Source organism: Gouania willdenowi, unplaced genomic scaffold, assembly GCF_900634775.1.
Source record: "Gouania willdenowi unplaced genomic scaffold, fGouWil2.1 scaffold_98_arrow_ctg1, whole genome shotgun sequence".
NCBI lineage: Eukaryota > Metazoa > Chordata > Actinopteri > Blenniiformes > Gobiesocidae > Gouania > Gouania willdenowi.
Window position 1 is genome coordinate 28,175 of NW_021145263.1, and position 10,291 is coordinate 38,465.

The window sequence follows — 10,291 nt, forward strand, 5'->3', positions numbered from 1 at the left end:
TACTGTAACTTAGTGCGCCTACTTTAGTTCTGTTACTTTTACAACTGTCTTAAACTGTGTTCCATTTATTTGTAGATTTGTGTATCAAACATTCATTCAGTCAGTCAGTCAGTCAGTCAGTCAGTCAGTCAGTCAGTCAGTCAGTCATTCAGTCAGCTCGTAAATACGACGCTTTTACCTGGCCCAACCCCCCACTCTACTTGTTTTTCTGGGGTTGTTTTCGCACAAACTCGTTGTTTATAGTGCTTTAAGTCACAGCAAAGTGTTAAGATTTATTTTCCAGTGGTAGCTTAATTTATCAATGAACGTAATGTTACAAACAGAAGTGTGTATTTTTTTTTTTTGGTACACGGTTACTGTTACTACTGTAACTTAGTGCGCCTACTTTAGTTCTGTTACTTTTACAACTGTCTTAAACTGTGTTCCACTTATTTGTAGATTTGTGTATCAAACATTCATTCATTCATTCATTCATTCAGTCAGCTCGTAATTACGACGCTTTTACCTGGCCCAACCCCCCACTCTACTTGTTTTTCTGGGGTTGTTTTCGCACAAACTCGTTGTTTATAGTGCTTTAAGTCACAGCAAAGTGTTAAGATTTATTTTCCAGTGGTAGCTTAATTCATCAATTAACGTAATGTTACAAACGGAAGCGTGTATTATTTATTTACTGTTTTCTTAAACTGTGTTCCACTTATTTGTAGATTTGTGTATCAAACATTCATTCATTCATTCATTCATTCATTCAGTCAGTCAGTCAGTCAGTCAGTCAGTCAGTCAGTCAGTCAGTCAGTCAATCGTTTATTCATTCATTTCCCCCTGATAGAGCAAATGTGTGTAGATAATTCAGTACTTTTTTATATTTATTTGAGGTTAGCATCTAGCTCCTCCTTTTTCTTTTAACAAGTTTGCTCATTAAAAACTGTGTTAGGAATAACATGTTAATTCTAATTCAGCGTGTGTACATAGTGTATGCAAATATTTACTGTTAATTAAACATTATCTGCTCATCTACTACAACTCAGTCTTTTTTATTTCTTTGTCAAACAGATGGAACCCCACTTTTTTAGACGGGCTGATGGTAGCTTAAAAATATCTGACTCCTTTGAGGCAATGGAAATAAAAAAGGCTAATAAGGGAAAGCCATGGATGCGACCCTTGTCCCCGGAGGCTGTGATGGATAAGGCTCGAAGCAACCTGCTGGAGCACAAAGGAGATCCATCCAACAGAAAACACTTACTGGGTTTCTTTGAAATCCAGTTTGGTGTTTTCCGTGGACAGACCTTCAAGTGGGTGCTGGAGAATGCTCTCGGGTATGCTGCTTACCTTGTGGCTGCTATGAGGAGGGATCCCACAGGAGGCAGCAAAGATTCAACAGATCATGCCCACAATAAGCAGTGTTTCAGGGAGTATGTGGAGCTCTTTCCTTCAGGCAATATTGCTGTTGCTATGAAGGAAGAGCAGTATGTTGAGAAAAAGTCTCAGCAGACAGTCACCACACAACAGAGCTCTATTCAGAGTAAAGGATCACAGCCTTCTCCTAAGAAATGCTCCTCTGTTGCCTCCCTGTCCTCCCTCTTGGTCAGGAAAGGCGAGCAAAACTTAACCAAGATGATGAAAAGGCTGGTGTCTCCAATGAAAGTCAGACCATGTAAGGAAACATGTGATTACATGTTACATACATACATACATTAATTTATTATTTGTCTGCCATTCAGTAGTTGTGATGCTTTTTCTTTTTCTTTTTTTGGTAGCTTTGACGCATGCACGTACGCAGCCCTCGTCCACCATCAGTAGCCCCACCGCTTCAACTCCTCCCGCCTCTGTCCTCAAGCATCGCTCTGTACCCTCATCGTCCTTTGTGGAGGAAACTCCATCCACCTCTGCAGTCCCGGGACCCTCCTCTGCCCCTGGACGCTCCTCATCTGCCCCCGGCAAACCTGTGTCTGAGCCTGATGACATCACTTTGCTGGCAGAGGTCTTAAGATGGGAAGAGGCCCAAACGACAAGTTAGTCAACATTACATTATTTTTAAAAAAAAATACCAGTCTTTGATCATTGATTTTATTTATTCATTTAGTTTTTGCATTTACATTATAAATGAAAAATAAATGTATATTATGTACCTCCTTTGTATTTATGTCTTTTGCATTCATATGTTATTTCAGAAGCTTTCAAATATTTTGTTTATGTTGATATTTGCTTTTAATTTTTCATCTATGTTTTTTGCATTTTTTTGTGCGTGTTTTAGCACAGAGAGTCTGTCTTCCAGCTGGCTGGATAAAGACGCTCCCTGAAGTAGACCAGAAGTGGATGTCAAAGGCTCTGTTCAAGTGGACAGCACAGGGACACCCGGAGTTGGACTTTAACAGAGTGGACAAACTTTGGTGGTATCCTCCACAGGTGCCATTGCAGGCCAAAAATGTCCCTCGGCTGGAGAACTACTTTAGCCATCCTCTGTTCCTCTGGATGCCTCGAAAGCTTTGGCAAGTAAAGCTGATGTGTCCTCACTCAGATTGTCACAAAGAGCTCCTGTATTCAGCTGGTCTGCATCAGAAGATCAGACAGGTGGTGAGTTTAGGCACCATCTATTTTATGGCATCTGAATATCTTGCCTGCAATAGATGCAAGAGGAAGGTCATCAGCTGGAGCCATGGCATCATTTCACAGCTTGATGTTGGCCACAGGATGCAGTTTCCATCCATTTTAACATCCAAACTTGCTTGTGATATGGAGGTTGTGAGTTTGATGCCTGGGAAACAGCAGCAGTCAGATTCAGAGGAAGCTGCAGGAGCGTCACTCTGAAATCTGGCTGCAGAAGACGGTGCAGTACCTGACAGACTGCAGAGGAGTGAAGAGTGCCATGGAGAAGGGTCTGATTAGTCCTGTGACATTTCCACCCACACCTGCAATGCTTACTGTTCCTAAACACAGGTGGCTGATGCAGGTGTACGCCCAGGATGTTCTTCAGAGGCTGGAAGAAATTAAAGCAGCCATCACGTCCCAACTTGGCCGCATTTTAAAAATGGACTCTACGAAAAAAGTTGCCCGCAAACTTGCAGGGAGGAGCTTTGGAACTGCGACCTGGGTGACAAATGTTGGAAATGAGCATGGACAGGTCATCATGTCTGTGCTCACTGCCAGTGAGGGGTTTGGCCTCGGGCCAATGATTGACGGGCTGGTCAGGAGATACAGGATGGCTGGGGTACCTCCTCCTGATGTGCTCTATGTCGACAAAGACTGCTGTGGCAACAGCTTTCTTAGGAGAATGTTCGAAGAATGGAAACATCTGAACATCCGGCTCGACATTTGGCACTTTATGAGGAGGTTTTCGGTTGGCTGCACAACTGATTCCCACCAGCTGTATGCCACTTTCATGGGTCGCCTCAGCCACTGCATCTTCATGTGGGATGAAGACAACCTGAAGGCCCTGAAAATAGCAAAGCAGTCAGAGCTAGAAGCTAAAGGCCGAACTCCATCTGAGGCAGATGTACTCCGGTCTATCAGCCAAAGTGAGCTTGCCCTGCACTGCAAGAGGACCACCCGCGGTGTTCGGGAGACACAGGTTCTCATTGAAAGGCTCATCCAGGGCTTGGATGGTGACAACGGTCGTGACACTCTGGGAGTCCCACTGATAAACTCAGCAAGAATGAGTGAAATCGTTAAATCCCAGAAGAAACATGTCACCTGCATCCAGGATCCACAAGGGATCCAGCTTTACCTGCAGACGGGAAATGTCCTGAAGGGAGGTCACCGTCTGCCCACGTACCGCTGTGCCCGAGGTTCTACGTCACTGGAGTCTTTTCATCTTCACCTGAACCGTTTCATCCCTGGTAAACATTGTCATACTTTATTTGTTTTTGTTTTTCTTACAAAAGTATTTTGTGACTACACTGAAATATAACATGACGGATCCTAAAGAATCAGATTAATTGCAAGTCTTCTAATGATTATAAACAGAAATATGTTGTTGGAACAATATGTATGATGAATATTTTTTTATTCTCTGTTTTCTGAATTACTTTATAGGGACCCTGGCAAGTGATGTCTTCTTCCAGGCCTATCTTTTGGATGGGCTATCAAGGTGGAATGAGGACCGGGCTGTGGCAGCATCAAAGGATGAGCAGTCGTGCTCATACAACCATCTGCTCCGTCATGCTGCTAACACCCTAGCAGAGGAGGTTCTGGGCGAAAAGATCATCCCTTATGTCGGGCCAAGACAATACACAGGTTGATTATTGTTATATGATTGTTTGTTTTTGATTTCTTCAACTTATGCTTTCATCTAATGTTTAACTTTTTTTGTGTTCTTGTTTGTGCTTTTTCTTTTCTTTTTTTGTCTTGTTTTGTTAAATCATCATTTTGAAGGTGAGCTTATAGGTGTGGAATACCTCTATCAGCAAACTGGCAAAGTTCTGCAGGACTACAAAGTGGTCATTGAAGAGTCTGAGACCACTGAAGTTGAGATAGATGAGGGCTTCACAGGACATGACAGTACCCACACTAGAGGCAGAGCAAGCACTTCTCGCCTCACAAGCATCTGCAGCTGTTCCTGGTTCCTCAGCAGCTCCATCTCCTCAGGCTACTGCCTTTGTGCCTCCCATTCCCCCCGTTATCCCTCTGTTGCCAGTGACTCAGTCACATGTCGCCTCATCATCAGCTTCTGCAGCTCCTTCACCTGCTGTGACCGCTCTGCTCCCCCATTCCACACAAACAGTTTCTCCTGCAGAACAGTCTAGTGAGTTTTACACAACTGTTTCTAAAATCTCACGTTTTGCTTATTTTTTTAAATTTAAAATGTTTTACTCTAAATACTTGTCTTTTTCTTTTAGCATCAGCGCCATCTACTGATCCATCTCCACACTCCTCCTCATGCCATGTAAGAAGTTGTTTACCTTAAAGAAAAACAAAGAAAAGTTGCAATAGCTTGGATTGATGAGTGTGCACTGCTGTCATCAGTGCTTCTTTTTTCTTGTTTTTGTTTTTGTTAGGATTGGGTTGGCCCTGATAACATTGAAGGGTATGGCGCAGTGCAGGATCTGGCTGATTACTTGGCTGGACTAAGAGACCACCGTCTTGCGCTGACTCAGGAGGAATGTAGTCAGGTCATTGCTCTGTGGCAGGAACTGGGGGAGTATGACAAAAAAAAAACTGTCTACCCAGCTCGACACCAGACCAGCCTGAGCAAGGGACGATTCCGGGCTACGAAGAAGATTGTGGCTCCAGGTGTGGAGAGCACCAAAAGGTGAATTAAACTAGGAAAACACAATATCTGGGTTATGTAAAAAAAAGTTAAATATAATGTAAGTCACACATTATTGTAATGTTTTTAAAGCATACATTATTTTTAACTACAGGTCTTTCGTCGGGGCTCACAGTCCTGCACAGTGGCCCGACTGCAACAGAGTGGTTGAGGCGATCTTTGTCAAGCTTTTTGCCATCTACCCGAGCACTGTGCGCTGTGAGGGAAAGAAGCTGTCAAGATACACTGTGGTGATACGCGCGTACAAAAACATCAGGGAGTGCGTAGTCACAAACGCCAGGCTGATGAGCGAGACCACTATACAGCTGCCTGAAGTAAATGCTGCAACAGTTTCACAGTGGTGAGTAGGATTTATATAAATATACATATTTTATGTAGAGCTGATTTTGTTGACCACTAATTATGAGACTTTTTTTTGTTGTTTATGAAACTTTATTACATATTCCAGATTAAGGCCTCGGGGACATATTTGTCTTATGTAAATCACATCAAAAGCAAGATTACATTTTTTGTGCATTTTACAATGTAGAAACTTTTGTTTTCATATAAATTATTTTGTGTTTTCATAGGTACTGCAGGCGGTGCAAGGCACAGGAGCAGGATATTTTAAAGCAGGGTCTTCCAGCTTTACAGGCCCCAATGGCAGCTCCATCAAGACTTCCACCTGCCCTGCAGAAAGGACAAACTTTTACATTTGGCTCTTTAGCTCAGCCTCATCCTTTTGTGCTGCCACCGAACACTGCTGGGCAGGCACAACTTAAAGGAAGACCACCATCTCAGCCACCACCACCACCACCACAGACATTGCTCTTTTTTCATCCTGTTCCACCTGCCCCTCCAAAACCCTTAATTACTTCCCCTCTAACATTTCAGACACAGGTAACACCTCAAGCGGTTCCCTACACCACACAGCAGTATAGGAAAAGAAAAATGGAGGCAGAGCAGTCAGGTATTTTTAAAAGAAAATACACCAAAAAGAAAGACACTATAGTTTGCAGCAAGTGCAAAAAGGACAGGAACCCTCCTACACATCGCCAGTATTTTGGCAACTGGTATTGAGAAGAGACTGAGACTCAGTCCTATGATGAGTGGAGGGCTTTACTGGAGGAGCGCAATTATGGCAAAAAGTAAATAAAGTGGGAAATGAGGAACCTCTTTCCTCCAATCTCATCACAGGGCTGAATTTGCTATTTGTAAAATAGTTTGTAAATTTGTAAATAACTGAAAATAATAGATATTTTTAAGTTTTTAAAAAAAGTATATATTTCAAGTATTTTATATCTGTTTTATATCTGTTTGTTGTTGGGAATTTTTCTATTTTATACTTGTTGGGGGTGGGAGGTGGTGGTGATATTATTTATAGTTATTATTGTTATTTGTGAATGGTTGTTTTCTCTGTATTAAAGACATTACATTTTTTTTTTAAACAATTTCCTTTTTTTAATCTGGCATTAAAAACTACAGTGTTTGGAATATCATATCTACATCTGAACTCATTGAACTCAGGAGGGCTTGACAGGGTTTTTCAACCCTTTAATGTATTAATATATATAAATCTAATATACAGTATATATATATATATATATATATATATATATATATATATATATATATATATATATATATATATATAAACTATATTCATCCCTCAGACTTACTCTTGTCCATTGAAACTGTTCATTAAAAAAACACCATCTTAACCAATGTATATACTAGAAAACAGCTTTTAATTAGATGTTACTGCACAGCATGTGATTTGTCTGTGTCTGTGTGTGCGTGTCTGGCGATCTCTGATTAATTATGTTTGTATGATAGTTTTGCATAAACGTACAGTCTGCTGATGGCTTCGTGATGTCCAGTTATGAATGCAGACTTATTTTAGTTTTATTTATTTACAGTGATGTACAGGTGATAACCAGTGACTGTATATGTGATAACCTGGGATTAAGCAGGATCGAACCCGGTATCTACGGTATTGTTTTCAGATTTATTGTAGCCTTACCTGGACTAACAGGTCATGGCCTGTGTTTAACCATAAAGGCAGTAGACCACCAGAGAACGCTTTAACCTTTGTCTTGTGTTAGTGTCAGCACCGACTAGTTTTTAGTTTTTAAATACATAAAAGAGTCACATTAATGTGTTTATTGATCAAGGCTTTTTGACTTTGTCAGGAACCTCTATTTCAACAAATAAAATTAAAATAATAAAAAATAATAAGATTATAAATCAATAATTAGAGCCAAAACTGAAATGATAAGTGCACTGTCAGCTGACACACTGACAGACAGCTCCTCTCCTAACCAGCCCTGCTTCAACATCAACCACAACAACCACAGCCACTAATGTCCAGTGACCCCAGAGACATTTATATATATATATATATATATATATATACAGTACATACAGTGTGAACAAATTTAGTTAATGTACTGAAATTTTACTTGAGTATTATTTTTAGGGGATAACATTACATTTCCACTGATGTCTTTATTACTCAGTACTTTTATTTATTCAATCAACTTAGTTTTTTTTTTTTTCTTTGTCACTGGCCATGTTTACATTTGAGCTTTAATTCCTCTTTAATTCAGAATAAAAGTTAAATCCTCTTTAATTTCACCTTGTAAACATTTAATTCCTAATGCAAATTTAATTCCAAATTAAACTTAAATCTGAATTAGGTGGCTGGTTTATTCCAATTTCAATTCTGAATTAAATAATTCCTCTATCTTGTAAACACTTAATTCTGCTTTAATTTAATCCACTTAAACACTGTAATTAACTAGTATTTTCATTATGTACTTTATTTCAGTATTATTTTGGGCTGAATTTGAGAAAATCTGAGTCTTTAATCGTTCTCCACGTAAAGTTTGTTTCTGTTTTTCTGTCCACATTTACACAAATAAGGGTCTACATGGTGGTAAAGTACATCAATGTCTTAATAAAACATTTGTCTAGTGCAAAGAAATGCAATTTTCACCATAATTGCAATTTTTTGACAAGATTCTTTCACTGTCACTAATGTTTCCATGCAGGGAAATAGCAACAAAATGTGAAATGAGATCAAATTGTTGGTTATCTTTTACTGAGGCCAAAATGTTTGATAATTCCAGGGGATCTATTGGGGGATTTACCATACTGTTACAGATTGGTACAAAGTGCACAGCCATGTCCAGCTCATCATGTCAATCAGGGAGATCTGCTGCACCTGTAGAGTTGAGCACGACTGTGAGTTGTTGACAATCAGCTGGACTGGACTATATAAGGAGGATTTTCACTCTTCATTCAGTTGCTGTGAGAAATTGGATTCAGAAGGTTCTGCACCATGTGCTGGCCTTCTTTAAAGCTTGAGTTTGACTGTGAATAATTGATCCAAGTACTTCTATGATTGTTTGTGGTGAACACTGCCCTCTTAGTTTTGTAGTTTCCACCTAATTATTCTAATGAAAATTTGTAAATCGCCAACTTTGCAAGTCGTAAAACTTAAATTTTTCTCAAAACTAAAGACTCAGCATTTTTCCACTTATTAAAAATGTTATAGGTTATTCAGATGAATTGGTTAGTGCTAAATCAATTTTAACCTCACAGGTGTTTGCTTTTTTATAACGGTTTATAAAGTATTTATTTTGAATGAATTAATCATGACTCCATTTAGTTGGTGAGCAATAAAAATTTGTCAAGTTTTGGTATAAATTGGTCAACACTGTAAATTAAGACTGAAAACATTATGACATCTATAATTAACTATGGCAACGTTTGGATTTTATTTACTACTCAAACCATGACTCAGCAACAACAGTATGCATCTAAACTAACGTGTACACTACAAATTAATATTATTTATTATACTGTTTTTATTGTAGTGTTTTTAAGTGGCCTGAAAGGCACTTTTTAAATAAAAGTAATTATTATTGATTACATTAATGGGGTCAGAGGGTGGAGCTTAAAACCACAAAACCAAGAGTGTCAAACTTATCAGAAATCATTCATTTAGGTTTAGGTTGTGAAAGGAGATACAGATAAATATTTTATATGTCTGGCCCTGATGTGAAATGAGGTTGACACCCCTGGTTTAAAGGGGACATATCATGGTTTTAAATCCTTCCTTTTTACATATAAATCATACAGTTGTGGTCTATATAAAGCGAAGACTGCAATTCTTGGGTCGGATTCCTCATTTTATAGCTCCACCCCTTTTCTACCCCGTTTCTGAATGAGCTGCTGAGAGCACATCTTTTGGTTAGGTCTCTTTAAATGCAATGAGACACTCATCCGCACCCTTTCCAGGTTTCAACTCCACCCTGCTCGGCCATTTTTTGTAAGTTTTTGATAGAAAGATATGGCTATTAACGGGCGCAGAAAAGTGTAGTCACCGTTATTTACACAATGTCACTACAGAGTTGATGGACATCCAGCGGTGGTCCACTACAGAGTTGATGGACATCCAGGGTTGGTCCACTACAGAGTTGATGGACATCCAGGGTTGGTCCACTACAGAGTTGATGGACATCCAGGGTTGGCCCACGACGGAGTTGATGGACATCCAGGGTTGGCCCACGACAGCGTTGATGGATATCCAGGGTTGGTCCACTACAGAGTTGATGGACAGTGCTGCTGCTGCTGCACCAACGTCATTTACTCACTCTCATGCTGCGTTCAAGGACCCTCTGAACTCTGCATTTTGGGTTTGAAACTCTGACTTCAGTGTAGCAGACGCAGCACGTCCAAAATATCTCACAAAAAATGGCTTAAAGGAATAATATTAACAATAAAGTTAATACTGTTTATGTGTTTAAAACTGTATTTATTCAGAATCATAATTTTTTGTATTTGTCCAACAAAGCAAGGCAACAATATGGAACACATTTATTCAAGTAAGGCACCAAAACATGGAAAAATGGCACAAATTAAAATAATAAAAATGAGTATTAAAATAAAAGGCTTTATAATTGCATTTTAAAATCATGAAAACAGCTCAATTATAATGGAAATGATATAACAGTGTTTTTCAACCTTGGGGTCGTGATTCCA

At 39.5% G+C, this 10,291-nt stretch overlaps 2 protein-coding genes across 5 annotated transcripts; both read left to right on the forward strand.

Annotated features, from left to right (window-relative positions):
- The first annotated feature begins 1,127 nt into the window (after positions 1 to 1,127).
- Positions 1,128 to 2,575, forward strand: LOC114461129 (uncharacterized). The gene is made up of 4 exons (XM_028442970.1): positions 1,128 to 1,651; positions 1,755 to 2,009; positions 2,252 to 2,403; positions 2,516 to 2,575. The coding sequence occupies exons 1-4, from the start codon at positions 1,150 to 1,152 to the stop codon at positions 2,573 to 2,575; spliced, it is 969 nt and encodes a 322-aa protein (XP_028298771.1). The 5' UTR covers positions 1,128 to 1,149.
- On the forward strand, positions 1,853 to 6,406 carry LOC114461131 (uncharacterized). Of its 4 annotated transcripts, none has more exons than XM_028442972.1 (8): positions 1,853 to 2,009; positions 2,252 to 3,833; positions 4,030 to 4,230; positions 4,369 to 4,738; positions 4,833 to 4,879; positions 4,992 to 5,245; positions 5,358 to 5,603; positions 5,833 to 6,406. In XM_028442972.1, the coding sequence occupies exons 2-5, from the start codon at positions 2,864 to 2,866 to the stop codon at positions 4,849 to 4,851; spliced, it is 1,560 nt and encodes a 519-aa protein (XP_028298773.1). In that variant the 5' UTR covers positions 1,853 to 2,009; positions 2,252 to 2,863; the 3' UTR covers positions 4,852 to 4,879; positions 4,992 to 5,245; positions 5,358 to 5,603; positions 5,833 to 6,406. The 4 variants fall into 4 exon arrangements, with proteins under 4 accessions (XP_028298773.1, XP_028298774.1, XP_028298778.1 ...); XM_028442973.1 differs by having other exon boundaries at positions 5,379 to 5,603; XM_028442977.1 differs by having other exon boundaries at positions 4,381 to 4,738.
- Positions 6,407 to 10,291: the final 3,885 nt, after the last annotated feature.